The sequence below is a fragment of the Choristoneura fumiferana genome, chromosome 3 (genome assembly GCF_025370935.1).
Source record: "Choristoneura fumiferana chromosome 3, NRCan_CFum_1, whole genome shotgun sequence".
Lineage (NCBI taxonomy): Eukaryota > Metazoa > Arthropoda > Insecta > Lepidoptera > Tortricidae > Choristoneura > Choristoneura fumiferana.
Window position 1 is genome coordinate 12298490 of NC_133474.1, and position 24456 is coordinate 12322945.

The window sequence follows — 24456 nt, forward strand, 5'->3', positions numbered from 1 at the left end:
ATTATCGCGATTAATACAAGAAATAACTACCAACCGATTAATTCGTTTAAGTTTGTAGTCGTATATCTATTGTAATTGAAAATAATAATGCTTAAATACACACAGACACATTTTAAGTAGGTTTAAGTAAATGGGAAAGATTACGATTACATTTATTCGCACATATCTAAGCCAGCCATACCTACATCTAATAGTTATTTATGTGACTGGTGCATAATGCCTAATTATGTATAGCCGCATACATAACTTTATCTACATGCATATCATAAGTTTTCTATAATATGTTCAGATATGGCCTGTATTTTGACTTTGACTTTGATTTTGACTTTGACTTTGACTTTGACTTTGACTTGACTTTGAATAATAATTATTATCTACATGCATGCCATAAGTTTTCTACAATATGTACAGATATGCATTGTTAAAAAAAGTATTACCGATACTTTAATGTAAACATTAAGATGCACTGTACTTTAATGTGAACATTAAGATGCACCCGCAGATACCAGGTTTCTTAATAAAGGCCATTTGATAGTCGTTTCTGAACATATAATAGGGAAGTTATGATATGCATGTAGATAAATACCTTTACATGTCATTGGTAGTACTTATAGTACTAGGGTTTTGCGATAGTCAGCCCTGTGTATCTTACGCACACATTGACGCGTGTACAGACGTCGTCGTGCTTATGTAGATTCAAGAACGCGTATTTTGTACGTCGTGGCCGCCGTGAGCTACAAGGTTTTATGAGAAAAAAAATCACCCCCACTTTACGTCTATGGGAGGTACTTTAAAAAAATTTTTTTTATTTTATTTTAGCATTTTGTCTGCATAGTTTACATATATATTCGTGCAAAATTACAGCTTCCTAGTATTGCTAGTCCCTGATTAAAGCCGCGGACGGACAGACAGACAGACAGACAGACACAGACAGACAGACAGGGCGAAACTATAAGGGTTCCGTTTTTGCCATTTTGGCTACGGAACCCTAAAAACAGGCAGTGACAGTAGGGCTTTTCTAATATGCACCTACATATAAAACTACTGTTACTTTTTGATACATACATTTAAGCTTGTTTAATTTTTCTTATAATAGTCTTCAAGTATTTTAGGATAAGAAATCACCACTCAAACAACTACGTATCTACTCTAAAACTAAATTCACGCATGTCTCTCCCTGTGACATCATTAGGACTTTTAGATTATTGAAAGTTAAAAAAAAACTGAAGACTTGTGGGGCGTCTCAGTTAAGGTTCTACATTCCATTTTAGATGTCGTTACTCCAACTTTAATAGATGAAGGCCTATTTCCAGATTTGATGAAATATAGTAAAGTAGTTCCTATTTTTAAATCAGGTGATAAAGATAATCCCTCTGATTATCGTTCGGTGTCCATCCTATCAGCGATTAGAAAAATATTCGAAAAAAATAATGCTAACACAAATGATCTCGCATTTTAATACCCATAAAATCATGCATCCACAGCAGTTCAGATTTACAAAAGGTAGATCTACTACAGAAGCGGATCATAGTTAAGTTAAATTCATATTGCAAGCTTGGGAGGAATCACATGACGCTATAGGTGTATTCTGCGACATTTAGAAAGCTTTCGATTGTGTGGATCATGATACTTTAATTTGTATGTTAATTTTTTATGGCATTTGTGTCCTCGCTTTAGAACTCATTAAATCTTACCTCGCACAAAGTAAGCAAATGGTAGCGATTAACGGAACGGCATCGGCGGGATCTGTGGTCGAAATGGTCATTTGGGGCAACTCAGTTGAACTACAGAGAGCATTTTAACTATAAAAAAAATGTGTTCGAGCTGTATGTGGCGCTCAATATTTAGCTCAATGCAGACCAATATTCAAGGAGTTAAAAATTCTTCCCTTACCCTACTTATACATATATGAAGTAGCTAATTTTGACAGGAAACACCCTGATCGGTTTCCTTTATATGATACCGTTCGTAAAAAAACAAATGGAAGATATCCAAACAAACTGTATGTTCCCAGACAAAAAATGAAAATATATGGTAAAAATGTATATATAATGGCTATTAAAAAATATAATAAGATTCCAAATGACATAAAATCACTAGAGGTAAATAAATTTTAGAAAAAATTGTTTAATTGGTTGCTTGACATGTGTTTCTATTCAATTAATGAGTTCCTGAATTATTATTAAACTAATGTATTCTATAAGATTGTATAATATTGTAATTGTAAATTAACCTTAGCTAATTTTTGCGCCAATAATTGGATAACTTAATTTAATTTAAGGAATATAAAATTGTAATTCTAATATTTCTACGCCGATGAGGCAGGATATGACGCACTTAATGTAATTCGACCATCTTTTGTACCATATTCTAATAAATAAACAGATTATTATTATTATTATGGTAGTAGAAGCCGTGGTGGCCTAGTGGTTTGACCTATCGCCTCTCAAGCCGTGGGACGTATCTAGGCTGGGATGGATGGATGGATGGATTATTATGGGAGTGCCTCAAGGATCCATTCTTGCCCCAGTCCTGTATCTCATTTATGTAAATGACCTAACTTATATGGTAAGCCAAAAGTCGGCTATAGTTATGTTTGCTGACGACTCGTCTTTACTGTTGAAGGTTAGTAGACAAGACACCGACTTCATTGAACCCAATGAAACCCAGTCCGTGATATCCGCATGGTTTGCTGCCAATAATTTGTTACTAAATCCTAAGAAAACTAAATATATTAAATTCTCGTTGATAAATTCATCTAATTCGAATTCAGTTTCTAATATAAAGTTAAATGGTTAAACTATTGAATTTGTAAAATCACCAGTATTTTTAGGCATAACGCTCGATTCTAAACTATAGTGGGGATCTCACGTCACAGCTGCTTTTGCAGTTTGGAAAATACGGCAGCTAACCGATGTGGCGACGACACGGTTGGTGTACTTTGCTTACTTTAGTAGCATTATTTCGTACGGCCTTATTTTATGGGGATCTGCTGCAGACATTGAGTCAACTTTTATCTTACAAAATATACCAATTAGAGCAATTTATAATTTGAAGACGCGTAAATCTTTAAGATCTTTTTTTAAGGAAACAGGTATTCTAACCTTGACGTCGCATTATGTTTTTGAAATAATCATGTATCTTAGGAAGATTATATTTAGAGGATACAAAATTCAGATCTATTGACAAGAAGACATTAATATCTGCTGAGGCGTATTATAAAGTTTATGATTATATCATGGACAGGGGTATATTGGAAATAATTCCGATCCGCATAGCGATCCCTTCAAATAGCGAACCTACTGTGTTAAAAATAAAGTCGTGTTAAATACTTGTGATATAATTCAATAATATTGTAAATCTGTTTAAAAAATATATACCTCGTTGAGTTTCTTGCCGGATTCTTCTCAACAGAGGTTTTTCCGAACCGGTGGTAGATTTTTTTTGACATTCACAAGTGCTTGTTATAGCCTAAATTGAATAAAGATATTTTGACTTTGACTTTGACTCCATCTTTTTTTTTAACAAATGTCATAATATTTATATTTGACAGACATTTCTGGTTTCAAAATCCCTCTAAGTTATTGTCACCTGAACGCGAACTGGGCAAGTAATTAGAATCAAAATAAGATGATAAAGATAATCGCCTCATTCACAGTGCTACGCCCTTTGAATGAAGTTGTCACTTTGAAAGTTAAGCTAATTAACATCATTAAACTAACTTGAAACTTAATACATACTAACACATTTTTTTTACAATCATTACATTCATTACATACTCTTACTTACCACATTTTAAAACTGCTGCGCTCCCTTTGATTGCTAAAACCAAAAAATCAATCGTTGAAATGCTTTTGATTAAAGTCAACAAAGCAATTAGCAGTTTATGCAACAGTTATACAGGGTCCTTAAACACGAGTGTGGTTTTATGAAACCAGGCACAGCCGAGTGTCATAAAAAGATACATGAGTCTTAAGGCCTCATTATGTACAGTTGCATACATTACTTTATCTACATAAATATTATTAGTACCTATTCTAAGATGGGTTCAGAAACCGATGACAAATACCGGCATTGCATTACTGATTTTTTCTACCAGTAAGATATCCATAGTTGTAACTAATGCAATAAATAAATGAAAACATAATGAAATCATTTTATATAAACTTTAAACAACATCACAGCAAAGAAAAAACAACAAACAAAATGACAACAGTAGTGTTGTTTTCTAAGATATAGACAAACCAGTAAAGATCTTATTCGTATGTCGCTCGAGATCAAATTGTCGTGTGATTTATGTTGAAATAAAAAAACATACCAAAGTGACATTTTGTATCGTGAAAATGTTATGTCTATGCAAACTAGCATAGCATTTAAATTGTGTTGACTTTGACAGCTGTTCCAAATTTGAAACTCATATATTTGATACTGTAATGATTAATGTACATTACTTTACTGTTGTTACCTACTACCACAGACAAGAATAGTAGATTGTTGCACCAAGCAGAAAGTTATTTATTACTGCTCCGCGTGCTGATTTGGAGCCCGAGCGTTAGCGAGGGCTTTAAAAAGCACGAGGGCAGTATAAATTAATTAATGCGAGGTGCATAATCTGCTTTTCTTTCAACTATTACATGAATAAATAATAATAGTGCAATAAAGGATTTTCATACATTTTTTCTGCTCTAGAGCAGAAAAGTCCCGCTTTGTGCTGGGTATTTAGTGCGGTTATGATGAAATTAAAGCATAGTTGGAAGAAAAGTTATTAATATGTATGTAGATAAAGATGTATTATGTTAAGTACATTTTTCATGTTTTGAAACGCAATGGTGTGGTAAAATCCATACTAATATTATAAATGTGAAAGTGTGTGTGTTTGTACGTTTGTGTGTTTGTATGTATGTTTACACGTCGAAACGGAGTGACGGATGGACGTGATTTTTGGCATAGAGATAGTTTATGGGCCAGAGAGTGACATAGGCTACTTTTTATCATTTAATCATTTATTGTGTGTGGAATTCAGGTTACAGTTAATTCCGGAAAAATGCACAGTTCCCGAGGAATCAGCGCGCGATAACCGACTTCCACGCGGGCGAAGCCGCGAGAAAAAGCTAGTATAAATATATTTGTAGTCGACTGTGCCAGAAACTTAATAATTGAGAAATTATGTGCACAGTCGACTGGGACGGGCCACCCGGTCCCCAACCAATATATTACGCCATTTAAGATTCTCATTAGTTGTTTCATTTGATTAGATTACTTACGCTCCCTCGAGGTTGCGGCTCATCATATCTTGTCAACACATATTAGAAGAGTCCCATTTAAAGTCAACAGAGCGTTCAGTGTCAGAACGTTTGAATCGCAATTTTCAGTCTTATCACATAATTCATTTTAAATATTTTTATAGTTTTAATTGGAGTTGTGAATAATTTGTCTACACAAATTAGTTTTACTTTAATTGCGAATATTTACTTAAACGGTTTTACATAAAATATCTAAGTTGGCTCGCAACGTCAAATAAATTAATAGTCTGGGCCCAATTGCATAGCAAATTACAAGCTAATGGTATTAGCGATTTTTTATTGAAATTCACTAATACTATTTGCTTGTAATTTGTTATGCAATTGGGCCCTGGACCAACGTTTGTAAATTCGGCTCAGGCTCGTTCTGGCTATTTCCTAAAATGTCTGCTTCTCAAAATGACCTTCTTACAACAAACGTCTCTTTTCTACAATGTCTGCTATTTTGTTTCATGTGATGGCTCTTTCCTAAAATATTCGCTTCTTATTATGGCTACTTCCAAAAATAGCCTGCTTCCTGTAATGTCCGCTTATTATGATGTGTCTAATACCCATAATGTATGTTTCCTATAATGTCCACTATTTGTGTTCTACAAACCCGTTTCCTGCAATGTCCGCTTCTCATAATGCCTGGTGTTTATGTAAGATGGTTTGGTTTCATTTAAAGTTTATTTTCTTCTTTTGAGAGCATTTAAATAATTTTGAAGTCGGTGTTAAAATGGTTAGAATTATTTATGTGTGGCAGATGAAAATTGTTGGAAATTGATCCTAGGAAGCAGACATTATAGAACTCAGTCATATTAGAAAACTGACAATTATTGAACCAGATATCTTAGGAAACTGACAAATATGAGAAGCAGACTTTACAGACAACAGAAATAATAAAGAAGCAGACATCATAGGAAACTGACAACATAAGAAGTGGTAGAGAAGCAGACATTTTAGGAAACAGACAGAACGAGCTTGAGCCGTAAATTAATTAAATTAGGGTTCACCTGTTAAACTAAATAACTGCTTGTGTTTAAATTTACTAATCAATTTACCTCTACTTGTGTAACATAACAAACAAGTATGCTTCCTTTGATGGTTGTTACCGGTCAGATTACTTCGTTTTCTGAACCAGTATAATCCATACTATCCATACTAATATTATAAATGCGAAAGTAACTCTGTCTGTCTGTCTGTCTGTTACGCTTTCACGCCTAAACCGCTGAACCGATTTTGATGAAATTTGGTACAGAGATAGAATAGACCTTGGGAAAGAACATAGGCTACCTTTTATTGCGAAAAAGAGGCTTTAAGGGGTTAAAATAGGGGATGAAAGTTTATATGGTAGAAGTTCGTCGCTGTCAAAGATAAAACTATGAAACTTGGCATTTAGGCACTTAATAAGAAATAAATCTATATTTGTTTGAGCTTTTTTGAAAATTCGACCTGTGAGGGGATGAAATAGGGGATGAAAGTTTATGTGGAAGGTCGTCATTATCGAAGATAAATCGATGAATCTTTATTAAACTTGCCATTCCGGCACATGAAAAGAGATAAATAGATATTTGTTCGCACGTTTTTTAAAATTCTTCGTGTGAGGGGGTGAAATAGGGGATGAATGTTTATATGGAAGATCGTCATTGTCGAAGATAAATCGATGGTTCTTTATGAAACTTGGCATTTGGGTACGTGATAAGAGATAAACAGATATTTTTACGCGCGTTTTTAAAAATTCTTCCTGTGAGGGGGTGAAACAGGGGATGAAACTTTATATGGAAGATCGTCATTGTCGAAGATAATTCGACGGTTCTTTATGTAACTTGGCATTTGGGCACGTGCTAAGAGATAAATACATATTTGTTCGCGCGTCTTTAAAACTCTTCCTGTGAGGGGTAAAATAGGGAATGAAACTTTATATGGAAGATCGTCATTGTCGAAGATAAATCGATGGTTCTTTATGAAACTTGGCATTGGGCTACTTATAAGAAATAAAAAGATATTTGTTCAAGCGTTTTTGAAAATTTTACCTGCGAGGGAATGTTAGCAGAGGGGATGATGCAGTGTTAGTAGAGCCTTCTAAGCTCATAGGCAAAATGTACTCAATGTGGGGTCATTTTAGATGGCGTATTCACATAGACAGTCAGACATGAAAAATTATGATTTTCAGATTTTTCTTATTAATTGTGCTATAAAAATGCAAAATTCCAAGTTTCTAGGACAGCCGGAAGTACCCTATAACTTTTTCTGTTAAGGCAATTGGTTTGGAAACACCTTTTTAATGACTGTAGCTTTTGATTGCCTTGACTTAGAGGTTTGATAGACGGACGGACGGATAGCAAAGTAATCCTATAAGAGTTCCATTTTTTCCTTTTTAGGTACGGAACCCTAAAAAACATTTGCTCCGGCGCTTTTCAAATTTCAACCTATTTACTTGAAAATATGGGGATGAAAGTTCTTAAGGAATTCCAAACAAATTTACTATAAGTATATGCTTAGTAAAAATGCCGTCCTAATTATAATCTTACTCTCCTAACTTACATAAAGGACGTAAGGTGTCAAGAGTTCACTATGAAGAATTAGTCCTTTTGTGTTGGCAGGGTAGAATACACGTCGTATTGCTAAATTGTAGCTACCCGCAAAATATTTATGTTTTACCAAAGAACATCGGGTGGATGGATGGATGGAAGAACAAAAACAAATAGTTTATATTTATAGCAATGTATTAAAATAGGTTATTTTCGGTAAACCGTAGAAGTTTCTATGTACTATTATTGGCAGAATAGGTATCCTAAATAAGTTAAATACTTCCCAAAATTACTATTCCACGCGGACGAAGTCGCGGGCAAAAGCTAGTTCTGCATAATTTCAAATGTTGTCAAGGATAAATGACGTTGCCTCATCACAGTGTAGGAGACACACTATTTTCAATCTAGTATCCAAGGTGCCAGAGCTCAATCCCTATTTAATAAAATGGATTTTAACATACTGAACTTAGCGCTCCTGCTTCAGTTAGTACTGTCATCATCATCATTATACTTCTAGGCTTAGATTAAAATCCATTTTATTAAATAGGGATTGAGCTCTAGGTAAATTAAGAGTTTCTATTGGTTAATGAAAAACACATTCCTCGCAACACATCCTCACACTTATAGATGGAAATGCAGCTTTACCATAGTAAAAGAGAACAAGTATGCACACTCCGACCCTTTAGGAGACTTAACTGCCTACTCCGGCGCGGACGCTTAGGGTTGTCGATTTCTATTTTAGATTAATTAATTACCTACCGGCAAATAATTTTAGTATGAACGTTAATTTTAAAATTGTCGAATATCTGTGTCTGGAGAAACCAGATTCTTTGCCGCTCTATTATTATTATTATACTAAATTTTAAAATATTATTTATAAATTTTCCGAAGTACTCATGTTTCCTACACATAATACTATAACTAACTATATTGTTTATAGGTAGGTAGGTATCTATTATTTTTTATGTGTCCTTGCACAAAACTATCACACTACACTTATATACTAATTTATATATTTAATATATTACTAATTTACAACTATACCCGATACAAAAAATACGTAAGTACGAGTACGCCAACGTAAAAGGTGATCATCTCGCGAAGCGAGCGCAAGACGAGCGAGCTAAGATCGAAACGTACGGCACCGACGGCAGCGCAGCCTTGACTAAAGAAAACTTAATCCTCCTTAAATTATCAGTGTGTGCGTGCGGCGGGTGCGTGCTTACCGGCGCCAACCGGCGCGCACACATTGAAGCCGCGCGATGTGCTTTTGTTCGTAGTGAACCTACTTGTTCTCTTTTACTATGGCTATTCTGTGTAAATTCTTATATTTTATTCTACGACTGAAGAAAGAACACGTGTCGTATTGCTGTTTGAATGCAGAACTAAGATACTTCACCCACGAAGCGTGAGCATTTGCATTCAACTGATGTACCTAGCTGTCATACGACGACGAGTGTGCTCGAACTTAAAGGGTGTAACGAAATAAAACTGACAAATTCAATTGACAAAAATCCAATCTAATTATTAAGAAATAAATAGCAACATTCAAAAAGGATTATATTTTGTTTTTATTTTGACTACTGTACTTTTTGTACTCGCGATACAGCTTCTTCCTAACGTCTTCCATATCAGCTTTTATCGAGCTTCTTTTGACCTTCTTGGCTGCAGCATTCTATTTCCTACGGAAGTTGTCGATGTTTTTGGCAACTTGACCTGTCTTTTTTAAGGCCTTTGACTTGAGCCCAATAGTGCTCGATTGGACGGCACTGCGGGACGTTTGGTGGGTTCAGTTCCCTGGGTACAAAATCAATGTTGCGATCCTTAAGGAATTTTATGGTGTCCTTTGCGTAGTGAGGGGGGGCGAAATTAGGCCAGAACAGTGCAGGAACGTTGTGCTTTCTAACAAAAGGCAGCAGTCGCTTCTTCAGGCATTCTTTAATATAACTTTCTCTGTTTACCTATCTTTTGTGACAAAAATTTAGCTTTTGTCGCCACATTCGCAGATTGCCTGCCATACCAGAAGCTTTTTGTCAAATTTTCCAACTCTAACAGTGGTTACAGAGTCAGAAAGAGTTTCTTCTTTACTTGCCGTGTAAAATTGTGGAAAGGGTAGAGTGGAAAGGTCAGCTTTGTTATTCGTTTCATCGTCGATTATTTAATGCGATTTTTTGTGCGTAGAAAATCGTATAGTTTTCGAGCCCGAGTTTTTATTACTGAACGCTGTTTTTCCGTAACTTTAGCTTTCTTGACTTTCTTACGCGTCTGCATACCCGCTCTCCTCTTAGCTCTTTGCACCATAGTCGCGTTTGTGCCGCATTTTTTGCGATATCTCTGACGGACATGCTTCGATTTCGCCTAATACAGTTTATTATCTTTTTCATCTCTCCTGTTCGGAAAGTTTAATTTTCATGGGAAGATAGCCGGATGGAAAATTGCGTTTTCATCTCTAGGGTGGAAAGTTTTTTTTTTTATTTTTTTTCGATTAGCCACGGAGTCGAACAGAATTGAGTTACGTCAATGACACTTTTTTCACATTTCGGCATGGCCATCTAGATGCACGTCGTGACCAAGGAGCTTATATACAACTCTGGAGGTTGAACGCCGAACATCCGTTTTAAACAAAAAATGATCTTTATTACGTTACGAACATATTCCATCTCTTTCTTTAGGTAGGTTAAGAAAGAGTTGGAAGTCATTCGTGAAATGTGAAAGAAAGAGATGGAATATATAAATCCTACTAATATTATAAATGTGAAAGTTTGTGAGTGAGTGAGTGAGTGAGTATGTTTGTTACTTCTTCACGCTGAAACGGCTGGACGGATTTGGATGAAATTTGGCGAAAAGTTAGTTTATAACCTGGATTAAAACAGGATACTTTTTATCCCGATATTCTCACGGGATAGGGATAAAATCTCGAAATAACAACCGCTGGGCTTAGAGTCATGGAATTTGGTATGTAGGTAGTTGGACGTCTGGAATAACACATAGGCAACTTTTTGACCCGATATTCCCACGGGATACATAGGGATAAAATCTTGAAATAACAACCACTGGGCTTAGAGCCATGAAATTTAGTATGTAGGTAGCTGGACCTCTAAAATAACACATAGGCTACTTTTTATCCCGATATTCTCACGGGATAGGGATAAAATCTTGAAATAATAACCGCTGGGCTTAGAGTCATGAAATTTGGTATGTAGGTAGCTTGACGTCTGGAATAATACATTAGCGACTTTTTGACCCGATATTCCCACGGGATATCTAGGGATAAAATCTCGAAATAACAACCACTGGGCTTAGAGCCATGAAATTTGGTATGTAGGTAGCTGGACCCTCAGCTGGGCCTAAAACTGAATAGGAATGATTTTTTTCGCCGAATATTCCACGAAATTTAGGGATAAAATCTTGGAAATCAACAACATTAGGTTTTAGTAAAAGCGAAAAATTCGGCGTTCAATCTAGTTTTGTAAGTTCCTTGGTCGTGACCAACTCGAAAGTCGGTGGCAAAGTGGCCAGGTCGAAAAGGTACCGTTGGAGGTTGGATATAAGTAAATTAAATTTATTATTATTCTCATTTTTTTTGTAGTATTTTACTTTCCTCACAGTCGAAATGAAAAGTAGAGTTTCTAACTCGGGTGAAATTACTCATTTCCCCTCGAACTCGAGCGCCAGAAATATCTCGGATGAAATGGGGCACTTTCCATCCTTGGTTATCAATCTACTATTTGTCAAGCCTAGGGTCACTTGCTGCTTGAGGTGTGCCACTTCGGGCCTGCTCTTTTAGAGACAACGAACTAAGATAGTTTTTCAGTATGAAATGAACGGAACTTCGGGGTTCATACCTGTCGAATAACTAAAACTACTGCATTTCGATCCCTGGTTTACTGGCCAAAAACATTACAAATAAGCTCTAAAATAAGCCCTTTCAAGGAATAGGTCGATTACCCAGTCAACTTATAGATATACGTGGCATAAATGGGCTATCATGTAGAACGTGACTCCTTCAACTTTTAGAATCGTGATATCTCGGGAATGTTACTTCTTAGAAAAAAAAGTATAAAGACCATTTTTGTAGATAATTTTAAGATCTATCATTTTTGCCACGGCTTCTTTTTAATAAAACTTACCGTTTTTGGAAAAAAAAAAACAAATAACCTCAAATTTTGAACTTTGATCCGAATAGCTTTTTGCACACATGGGATCAATGGGGACTTTTGACACTTTATTCCTAATGGTGTATCCTAGGTCTCCACCAAAATTCGGCTTTGTCGAATTTATTTAAATTGAAATGTCTATATTGAGCGGAGTAGAGGTAGCTCACATAATCTCGTATGTCAAGGTGTTTCGGCAGAAACAGCCTTGACAGACATATATTCCGGAAATGAGGGTTCATACCTACCGACTGGAATTGGTTTCATGCTGGTATCAGATGGGTATATTTAGGGGTCCTGGTGGTCACCTTTAAGAGCGTCTGCCAAGCACTTCCGGCAAAAAAATACTGACAATATTTCGCTTTTCTGTATCTACCAGTAAATTTCTAACTGATGCTATGAGTATTATTTCAGTCAAAGTCAAAATATCTTTATTCAATTTAGGCTATAACAAGCACTTATAAATGTAGCTGCCATGGAGCTGCACCTGAATTATTAGAAGAAGAACGGTACTACGGTATATGTAAAGGTTATTGAGATACTAGAAAATTATCCTTCAACAATTTCGATGACATTAACAAAATTATAACAGATGAGACTACATTTTGGTATCCCTTCAGTAGATGAGCTTTGGGAATGAATCCAATTCGCATAGGCGATCGCTTACTTCCTATAGCGAATCTACTGTTAAAAAATGTAGCTGTGCTGTGCTAAATACTTGTAATTTTTATAAAAAACATTGTAAATGTTGAAAAAAATATATGTACCTCGTTGAGCTTCTTGCCGGATTCTTCTCCAGAGGTTTTTCCGAACCGGTGGTAGATTTTTTTGACATTCATAAGTGCTTGTCATACCCTAAATTGAATTAAGATATTTTTGACTTTGATCTTTGAGAATAATCCTAAGCACGCCTGATTGGATCTCCAACCTATAAGCGTGACAGAAAGGTTTAATAGAAAAACACTTTAGTTGGTGGTTAAAACAAAACTAAAATGCAGAGGAAATTCATCAGACCACGAAACGCAATCAGCGAGACGCATTAATGTCAACAAAACTATTTACTAATTAAATACGATAAACTATCTTTAGGTCGGAACTCGGAACTTGGAGTTCGCCATAAGAACTAAAGATTGTGTTTAAAATAAATATGCAAACGAATTTTCTGGCCTTTGATTGGCATTACGAGAACAATGAAAGTTATGTTATGAGACTTATGATTTCACACAAGCCTCGCTTAATTGTTTTTGGAGTAGACAACTAGTACGGAAACGCTTCAAATCTTATCCTGCAGCATGTCATATCTTTTTAGGGTTCCATACCTCAAAAAACCCTTCTACATCAATCGATGTCCATCTTTGCGTGCCTACGTCTCGTTTTTAGGGTTCTGTAGCCAAAATGGCAAAAACGGAACCCTTATAGTTTCGCCATGTCTGTTTGTCTGTTCGTCCATCCGCGGCTTTGCTCAGACAGAGCGTATAAATCAGTGCTAAAATTTATTAATTTTGCACTTTAATATGTAGCAACTATGCCGACAAAATGGTAAAAAAAAATGGAAAAAATGGTTTGGGGTAACTATGTGCCTCCCATAGACATGGGGGTGATTTTTTTTTCTCGTCAAACCCTACAGTGTGGGGTAGGTATCGTTGGATAGGTCTTTTAAATCATTGCGGGGTTGTAAAGACGATTTTTCGATTTAGTGATCTGTTTGTGAAATATACAACTTTACAGTGCAAATTTTAATTTAAAGTCAGCGTGTCCCTCCTCTAAAAGCTAAAAAGTTGGTTTTAAATAAGTTTTGTTATATTTTTTATTTTTAATTCAATCTTCTTTTTTACGGACTGTACTTTTAATTAACTGTATTTGCATTGTCATACTATAGGGTACCCTAATTTTTTTTTTTTTTAATTTTTGGTTGTACTATTTTGTCGGCATAGTTTACTTATATATTCGTGCAAAAATCTATAGTGTGGGATATCGTTGGATAGGTATTTTAAACCCATTAGGGGGTTGCTAAAACGATTTTTCGATTCAGTGATTTGTTTGCGAAATATTCAACTTTTTTGTGCAAATTTTCATTAAAATCGAGCGTCCACCCCCCCCCCTCTAAAATCTAAACCGGTGAGTGGAAAAATTTGAAAAAAATCAGGATTAAAAAAATGGAAAAATTTGAAGAAAACTATAACGGCTAAGTTTGCTTGAGAATTATTAGTAGTTTATGAGTAAATAGCAGCCTAAGGTATAAAATATACCTAAACTTGGAAGATTCCGTATAAAATACGAAATCCTTAGAAAAATATTACTTAATGTAGAGGAAGCGAGAGTTGTATGCCAGAATCGTAGCAAGTGGAAGGATGTAGTCTCTGCCTACCCCGTTGGGAAAGAGGCGTGATTTTATGTATGTATGTAATATTACTTAATTTTTCCGTAATGGCTACGGAACCCTATTTTGGGCGTGTCCGACACACTCTTGGCCGGTTTTAATAATAAAGCACCATGCATTCGGACTGTGGAACGCTGGTATTTAGAATTTCTTCGTGGTTGCTCTAGTCTTAGTGATAGGCACCGTGAAGGCCAACCAAAACAGCCGTACCCCAGGAGAACATTGATGCTGTACGGCAACTAATCGTCGAAGATCGCCATGCGACATACCGTGAGATAGAAGCTTCATTAAGCATTTCAGGGACCAGTGTTCAAAATATTTTGCATGATCACCAAGGCGTAAAAAAATTGATCTCACGTTGGATACCATATTTACTTAGTGAAGACCAAAAAATGGTGTCGCAAAACTGCGGCAATTCAACCGAGGAGACTAAACACGTTTATGACAATATCAGTGGTGACGAATCTTGGATATAAAGTACAATTCAATAGAATCTGTCAATTTTCTACATATTTAAGACACCGTATCGTGGGCACACTTGATTATATATGTCCCTGTTGTTGCAATTATCATCTAAAAGGAATCAAAAAAGAATAATAGTCACATCACAAAGCCTTAGGCAGCCCGGTGTTTATATTAGTAGGCTGGAAGTGTCTACAGGATGGTCAGATTCTATTGAATTGGAGTTTAGTTATGCCTACGATCCGGATTCTAAACAGCAGTTGACTGTTTGAGTGTTCCATCCAAGATGAGCCAAAACCGACAAAAGTAATACGCTCACGAAGCACTTCGAAAAAAATGGTCGCCACGTTTGTAGCGAAAAATGGCCACGTTGCCACCATCGTGCTCGAAGACCGTAAAACAGTTCATGCTGACTGGTACGTATACCACTGTTTGTTTACCTGAAGTTATCGGCGAGTTCCGAAAAAATAACCCAAGACGCCGTATAGTACTGCACCGCATTTTTGTCCGTCTATATGTCTGTCTGTCTGTCTGTCAAGACCCTTTTTCTCGGGAACGCGTGGAAGCTGACATTTATATAAAATACTGAGGTCTACTGTCCCTTGGAGAGTACGGAAGTACACGGGAACGTGAACTCAGAATCTTGAAATTTGGTATGAAGGTAGCTAACACACAACCAAGTGGAAAAGTCTGCAAATCTTTATTTTTTTATGTCTGGCTGTAAATATCAATGACAAAGAAGAAAATGATAGTCATAGCGCTGGTACCGGCGGCCCAATCTCGTGGGCGTTAATCAAACGTGTCGGATAAATAACGAAAATCAAAAGATTTGGTCCACAAAAATGATTGTATTTTCCGATAGTCGATAAAAAAAGATGTAGGCGGTAGCGTAATGCCATACTTCTACGGTGTGGCTTACAGCCCGCCATACCGACGCGATTACATTAATAAAAAATAAAAATTCAACCATTTGTTCCAGGCTAATTTTTGCACAGCTAATCATCGTCGAGTAGCCATTCGCGAAATACACCATGCCATACTTTTTTTGGCGGTTCCAAATGGCCACCATACCGCCGCAAAGGAGATTTTATTTCTTTCGCAAAACGATTTACTTGTACCAGTATTGCATTTGGATTTCTGGAAAGTGACCGTTATTATATTTCCCATACTTCTAGAAAAATATTACTTGTTTTTTATAACTGCTACGGAACCCTATCCTCTTGCTGACACGTTCTTGGGTGTTTTTTTTGTCTCACATAATTATAAAAAAAATCTTACTTGGCAGGCCTTTTGAAATGTATGCTCGGTTCCGAGTTGCATTGTCTGTAATTTCATTCATGCTTAAAGGAATTATTGGTAGAACATAAAATAGTATACAATACAATAGATAATAGGTTTATATGAACATGTTAGCTATATTATATAGCTGCGACTGCGCTACTCCAGAGCAATTTAGTGAGGTCGTTCAAACAAACCTGTAATTCTTTTCATTTTGTGAAATTGTGAGCTCACCAAATCGTCGTTAAATAAATCATCTTTAGTTCATACCTATCTGTTAAGGATAAACTAAGTTCATGTCCCTACGTCATAATGAACTGACGAAAATACGTGCACAAGGAAACTGCGTTAGCCAGAATATAAATGTGGGTCATGTCATGCATAGTCATTACTGTCCATTTAGGAAAATCCCAATCGGATTTGATTTCTGTGGAATGATGTGTTGTGCAATTTTCGTGAAGCCATGTACCTCAGAAATGGCATTTTCGTGCTGAATGTAAAGAAGGAATCATTAATACCAACACCAGTATTAGTTGTTTCGTTGATCCAACCACCTTCTCATCTCATGATCAATCTTACCCTGGTTCTAATTTGAAGTGCTGTTTGATAAGTTTGCAGTATTTTTCAGTCTTTGCTACTGACCTCTGATAGCAACATTTAAGAGGTGATTTCGTCTGATTAACTCATATAAGCGTAATAGCGAGTCGTTACGAAGACACCGGCGAAGCGGAATTAGAATGAAGTGCGCGGCGCGACTCGCCGCGGCCGTGCCACGTCATTGCCGTGACCCACTGACATAGATCCGCGGGGCCGCCTGCACCGATATCTGCACGCGCACGGCGCGCTCTTCCTCTCGCTCGTACTCTATACCCATACCATCAATATCATGTTTACTCTTTTTAACATGCACATTTTGGATGCATTTCTATTTTGCGTACCATTGTTGTATGCTTGCGTCATACTATTGTTACTTAAATAAACCGAGACAAGAATGTCCTTTTCGGTGTACTCTTCATAGAACCTCAATACTATTAACTTTATTAATTGTGTCTCTGTACAAACCCTAACACGACCTTAAATTGGTTAAGTGGTACATAAGAAATACGTATTTGATATAATTAAAAAACTTTATATTCTTTAGATGGAAAACGAGCAAGTGGGTCACCTGATGGTAAGAGATCACCACCGCCCATAAACATCTGCAACACCAGGGGTATTGCAGATGCGTTGCCAACCTAGAGGCCTAAGGTGGGATACCTCAAGTGCCAGTAATTTCACCGGCTGTCTTACTCTCCACGCCGAAACACAACAGTGCAAGCACTTCTGCTCCTCGGCAGGATTAGCGAGCAAGATGGTGGTAGCAATCCGGGCGGACCTTGCACAAGGTCCTACCACCTGCTAAAACTATGCTTATTAAGCTTTATTTTAATTATTTTCAACGTTTCTTTAAAATTATTAAATTGAATAGTGCAATAATGACCTTGTTATCTAAATTGTGCACTTGACACGAATAAGTACTGTTCCATTTCACTTTCATGTGTGCGTCACAGCGATTGCTATACATATACGTAATGGTAATGCCCATGCACCAATGAATATACTGTGTGCGTAGATATGTTACAAATCAATCAACAATCAATGCTTTGGATTTTATATTAGTACTTATGCAGTAACTTAGTAAAAGGCTTAGTATACGTACATAAAGTTTTAGGAAGTAATTTGGAGATGTTAGTTAGGTGGTTAAAGCGTAAATAAACTTTCGTGGATTCATTTTAATTAACATATTCATTTCGCAACATTGTTTTGCCAATTTGCTAATAAAAAATACCCTATCTACCTGCATCTTTTCATTCGTTTTAATTCGTGCAAGATCGGTTTTATTCGTCAAGTTTATGAATGTGTCGTCACAGTGAGCGAGAGCGCGACAGAGCTTCATAAGATAGAGGCAACGGGTGGGACCGTAGCAGCGCTATCAGGTCCAGTCCCGACTTCGCCTCCCGCCACGCTACCGCCGCCGCCGTCACTGCCGTCGCCGTTCTGCGTCGCGTCGCGCCGTGTTGATATTATGTGAAGTGGCGAACGAAAAGGATGTATGTATATGTACATCTCGTCTTTCAGTTGACTTTCATCGTCGTTTTGTAGCGAACGTTTCGCACGGATATTGATAGGAAATGGCACTATCGCTTCGCTACGTAATATAGTTTATTGCAAGATTCAGTTTATCAAACCTCAAAAATAATCGTGAATTGGTCAATTCGTTAACAAAACCCTCGCTAGTTTGAAGTGCTCAAAGAATTCAGGACAAAAATTGCTCTGGGATAAAGCGTGGCGCAATGCAGTGTACGTTTGGATGCGAATTCGAACAGTGTAGTGCAGAATTAATTAAGACAGACGAAAGTCTCGTGCGTCTTATTAAAAAGTGCTGGTGTTTGCTGTAGCCATGCTGCCAATGGTGCATACAGAGCCTGTGCTTTTCAATTTTGGGGGTCCCAATATAGACGGAGCCGCGACTCCGTCGGCCTCAGTTCCGCCCTCCCACACGCCAAATTCAGATGTTGAGGAACTAGTAGACATCTTTTTTGACGTCGATGTCGCTGTCAACACATTTTCGAGGTAAATGGACAAATACTACTCATGGCCTTGACCCTGAACATTTTATATCGTTGTCAATATCAGGAATAGTTTGCAAAACGTGCTTGAAGCACCAAATTGATGAATTTATTCGCTTGCGTTTGTTAAAAAGTGTACTACCCTTGTTGTACTACAACAGCAAGCATAGCCATTCTTTACCGGTCTGTTTGTTAGTTTTAAAAGTATTATTACAAAGATAATATAATACGCAATAGCATATAAAATATCAAATACCAAGTCAATTACCAAGTGGTAGAATACTACCACTAATTGACAAAATGATTGTTTAGCGGTAGGTAATTTATTGCGTAATGAATGATATTTCGCCCGCCAGTAGCTTTCATTATAAGTGTTACCAGTGGTGGTCGATGAAAGTCAACATCAACAAGTGGTCGCCGTGTTAACTGAAGCGTGTTCATGTAGTGATTGGATAATATATGATCACGGTCATACCTCCTTCATCAGATAGTTTATACTTTTTGAGGGTTCCGTACACTAGAATCCTCATTCTTTTGCAATCTACTGTATATATAGGTAGTGATACAGACTGTCGCCTTCCGTCCGATTCGGTTTGTCACAGCCGTTTAGCTCAAACATTTTGCAACCAGACAAAAAAAAACCATTGTGAAACGTCCTAAACCGGTTGTACCGCATAGTCTTAGCAGTTCTCCTATTCCCTTTCCCGATTGTTAATGTGGAAATTCACAGCAAAGGATAATAAAAGCTCTACTTTCCCTTTAGCCAATTAATGGAAGATTAAAATTGAATGTGAATAATAATAGAAGCTACACAAATAAACTAGAAATATTTTAGGTCACTACAGTGAACTACAGATAAGTAATCGTCAACTAATTACTTACCAGTTGCAACGATGTTTATATGATAACTAACAAGGCAAAGGCAGTAGTATGATTATCCTTTAATTATAGCTTTATCTTGCGGCATCCAGTGGGAATTTTCAAAAAGCCCTTTTACCTTTATTATTTTCAAGGAATATGTCTACCAAATTTCAAGTCGCTAGCTCCAGTTTTACGTCTTTTACAGGTACGTAAACTAGCGTTTAAATTAAAATAAGGTAGGGAAGGCCCCTTAACAATAATAATCTATCAGCGAACAATAGTCATAGCAAAAAGAAAATAAGAAAAATACCACATTTTTTTTATGTAGCCTGTAATATGTCCCACTGCTGGGCAAAGTCCTCCCCTTTCTTTCGCCACTCTTCCCTATCATGAGCATGCACCTGCCAATCGAGCTGAAAAGCGCTCAGGTCGTCCCGCCATCTCCTCTTGGGTCTGCCTCTGCTCCTTTGACCATCCTTCGGAACCCATTCGGTAACGATTCGTGACCATCGGTCTGGATGCATGCGGCAGACATGTCCAGTCCAGCCACGACCACGTATGTAATAAATAAATAATGGAAAGACTATTATCTATCTAACTGATCTAGTTATAACAACTGACTGATGTAGTAATAATGACTGATTGTTTCCAAATTAGAATACGTATTTGAATTTTATTTTCTAGTTAGTCTGTTGGTGGCTTGGCTTCCACAACAGAGTATCCATCCGCTTGTAGGTTTAAATATTGGGCTAAATCAAATGTATTCCATTCCATGACCTTAGCCAAGTCATGGTCGTCACAGCATCTCTTTTCTAAGTGTTTTCGTATATATTGCATCATAATTATAAAACATGATGCAAATGAAAATAGTAAAAGCAATTGAGCTCTGTTATTCTTAAAGCTCATCTTTATAATCAACCGTTTTTAGTTTACTTAAGTAAAATAGCGAATATAATATGGTCATTTTATTACTTAGTATTTTAGTATGACTTAATTACCAGCTTGAACAATGACCGCAACAATTTTGCAATTTGCGCGCGGCGTGTGCGACTTTCGGATGTTCATGGTAATGTCTAGACCTAGGTACTGTAAGTCGATGCTGCTGAAGTCGGGTGCAGTAAATGTATGACCGCGTATTTGTCGACCCGCAATGTATAAAAATAATGCACGATCTGATAGTTCTTTAATTTCTGATCGAAGATAGGTCGCACAGTCAACGTCATAAATAAGTGATCACTTTTGTACCTTGTCATTTTAACGTCATGTTTGATAAGCCATACGAAATTGTGTACCTACCGACTGGAAGCGAGAAGGTACAAAAGTGATCACTTACTTATGACGTTGACTGTACGTCAACCATAGGTATGTATGTATGTATGAAAACTCTTTATTGCACATAAAAATAAAAATACAAATGAACAGAGAGCAGAAAGCAGGCGAGCTTATCCCTAAAAAGGGATCTCTTCCAGCTAACCTGGTTAAGAGAAGACAATTTATTATATAGACTATAAAGGATAAGCATAGTATAGAGGATAGGTAGTCCAAATCCGTCTATATGTATCGAGTAACGAATGAAGTAACGAAGTAAAAGTTATTTTACTAAAGCTTGCTGTTTGTGTTGTTGTTAAAGAATTACTCCGAAGTTCATAAATGTCGATGTCATTTTCTTCATGAAAGACTACTACTGCCATTCTGCATTATTCTGTTTCCATCAGAAGTCCCACATTCCCATGGTGCAGCCGTTAAATTGAATACCCTTGACCGGACTTGTGACGAAGCTTAGGCTTCCGTTGATGGCCGTGAACGTATGCGTCACCTAGTCATACCAGCGAGCAAGACGGAATACAATCATAGATAGAGCTAGCTACCTCCGAACTAGAGGTCTGCAAAAAACATAAATACTTTTAAACTATTTGCGTTGTTTTATTGGCAACTTGGACCGTTTATAACATGAGATTATATCTTCCAACAACCAATTTCGTCATGGTGTGTTTGTACGTCTGTTTGATGTTATTAAATGAGCAATGAAATCCTTAGAGTTTCGTAACTTAACGAAATGTTTAGAATGTTAAAACTGGATAAGTGATAACTGGATGCTGTTAAGCAATAGTGTGTTAACCCTGATTAATTCTGCAGTACATTATCAACCCTTAGAAAAGGATTTTTACAGTTGACATTGTATATTGTATTGCAAAATGACAGTGGGTTGACTCAGTATTGCAAAACAGCATTCAACTATGATGTTGTGATAGAAATATAAATAGAAATAGAAATGTCTATTCGCACTTCTCAAATTACATACAACACAAAAGAAACAAGTATTAAGTAAGTATAATTATTAAGTAGGTAGGTAGGTAGGTAGGTGGGTAGGTAGGTAGGTGGATAGGTAGGTAGGGGGGGGGGTGACGTCGGCGTTTAATTAATATTAGATACATATGGATATAGTACGCAGTAGTAAGTAGCTTAGGATATTCATGATTATTTCATAAGAAAGAGTAGAAGTCAAAGGAAACGTGCAACCTAATTATCAATCTAATTCATGGTAACATCTGATGTCCAGTCGCAAACTTTTTTTTGTGAGATGTTCTTTTTCCTGGCAGTAGTTTTGTATCCATACCATACAGTCGGTTCAATTCTTTGTTATGTTTTTTTTTCACGCTTTTTACTGTAAATAATCTAAGATACAATAGTTTAATGCCTTTTCAAAAGCAAATGCACGAGTTACTACTAAATATATCCAAATTACCATAGGTGTCCCTACAATAATTGAAGAGTTGCCTCGATTTCCTTAGGATCCCATCATCAGATCCTGATCCGGTGCTTATGGGATCTAATTGAAGGTATTCCTGTAAGAACGAAAAAAATTGTTCAAATGACGGAGTTCTGAGGTAACAATCATAAATAATAATAAAAATAATGATGATTAAAAAAAACAACCGAATTGATAACCTCCTCCTTTTTTTGAAGTCGGTTAAAACACAAAGCCGCTTATACTATTACCGTAAAACCTTGGGTATGAGAGTTAAGAGAAGTCTCTTCGTTCCATTCTCCATACAAACGTAGTCCCGGTCTCAATTGAAAACTAGGCAACAGAAATAGATGAAATTTTGTAAGTATGGACTAGACGTAATTATCTATGCCTGTGGTTTTTCAGATTTTCATATAAATGTGTAATATATCAGAATTACAGGAGCTCAAGTCGACAAAAAAAAAGATGTCAACTTTGCACGAGATATACAGACTAATAAAGCATTTTTACAAAAATGTAAAAAAACCACAGGCATAGAAAATATAATGAATATTTTTGATTGTAAAATATCATTGATTTCTGTGCTATACTTTGCGTATAATATGAGGACAAAATCTTGAAAAGCCTACAGCTATCTCGATAAAAATTACGGACGTTGTTTCGTTGCGGAAGCCATGGTGGGGGGACGGCTGCGAGCGCTTATGTCACGAGCGATAAAGACAGCAATATCCCAAACGAATACCTAACGCGGCTGCGCGGTCGGCAGGGAAACTTCTCTTAAGCTTACTAAAGAACGTGTTTCTACTATATTACATTTATTTGAGCAATAAATGAAACCTAGACGAACCTAGTCAATGATCGTTGCATATTTTAGTTTCCGGCGTACCTGTTCATTAAAATACTTCTCGTCGGTCTGCAACGGCCATATAGGTGCCACACGTAATAACTTTTATTAAACGAGTCTCGTAAGGATAACGCAGGCATGAAATGTTTAGAAAATTGAAAAAGAGGTACATGTTTTTGATATACTCGTAGCAACAGTTGACATGTTGTCCGAATTTCAGCAGGGCTACTACGAAACGCGAAACTCGAAGTTCGTGTCGTGCGGTCCCTCTGACACTTAGACTGTATAATACAAGAGCGAGAGGGACGGTACGATACGATTTTCGAGTTTCGTAGTAGCTCTGCAGGACGGGGTTAACCTTTTTCTATGTGAAAATTTCATTTTTGCAACTATCCATATAAACTTTTGTAGACGAAGGATCTAGTGATAATCTTAAAGATTAATAAAAAAAAAAAAAACTTTAACATTAAGTGTTCACAAGGGGGAACTATTCCCTGGGTAAAAGCATCGTCTTGAAACTTGGTACGGAAATTTAGTTTTGATGGCAATTAAAACACAGCTGAGAAAAGGTAGAGTCAACATAACACAAACACAACACAAGTAGTTTAATTTTTAATACAAAGCTATTATTAGCTTTGTATTAAAAATTAAACTTTTACAGAAAGTTATTTGATTATATTATATTGAATTGATTACAGAATTGCCATTTTTTTTTTGCTTTACAAATGATTTAGGTCCTACTTATATTACATCCTACTTATATTATACTAGCGACCCGCCTCGGCTTCGCACGGGAAAAAAACGGCCAAGTGCGAGTCGGACTTCCGCACGAAGGGTTTCATACCTATACAACATTAGACATTAGCAAAAAATGGCAAAAAAAACACGTTTGCTGTATGGGAGCCCGCCCCCTTAAATATTTATTTTATTTTTATTTAAATGTTTATTTTTAAATTGAATGAATTATGCAAATAAATATTCTGTGAATATTTCAAGCAATTACCTGTTGCAGTTATTAATATCGAGCAAAAACGGCAAAAAAAACAAGTTTGTTGTATGGGAGCCCCCCTTAAATATTTATTTTCAAAAATCAAGGTACGCGGAACAAAATCCGAATTTAATTCATAAAATATTTATTTTATTCTGTTTTTAGTATTTGTTGATATAGCGGCAACAGAAATACATCATGTGTGAAAACTTAAACTGTCTAGCTATCACGGTTTATACAAGGTACAGCCTATTGACAGACAGACAGACAGACGGACAGTGGAGTCTTAGTAATTTAATAGAGCCCCCGTTTTTATCA

The 24456-nt window shown here is 36.5% G+C and overlaps 1 protein-coding gene across 6 annotated transcripts in view; it reads left to right on the forward strand.

Annotated features, from left to right (window-relative positions):
- Nucleotides 1-24456, forward strand: part of tai (basic helix-loop-helix family member taiman) — an 87600-nt gene that overhangs the window by 29826 nt on the left and 33318 nt on the right. For 2 of the 6 annotated variants that reach the window (XM_074085678.1, XM_074085679.1), the window contains exon 1: nucleotides 18071-18700. The exons of 2 other annotated variants lie outside the window; for them this stretch is intronic. In XM_074085678.1, coding sequence (XP_073941779.1) covers nucleotides 18528-18700 — 173 coding nt within the window. In that variant the 5' untranslated portion in view covers nucleotides 18071-18527. Of the gene's footprint in view, nucleotides 1-18069; nucleotides 18701-24456 lie in introns of those variants that run through there. 2 more of the 6 variants (XM_074085680.1, XM_074085682.1) reach the window with 2 other exon arrangements.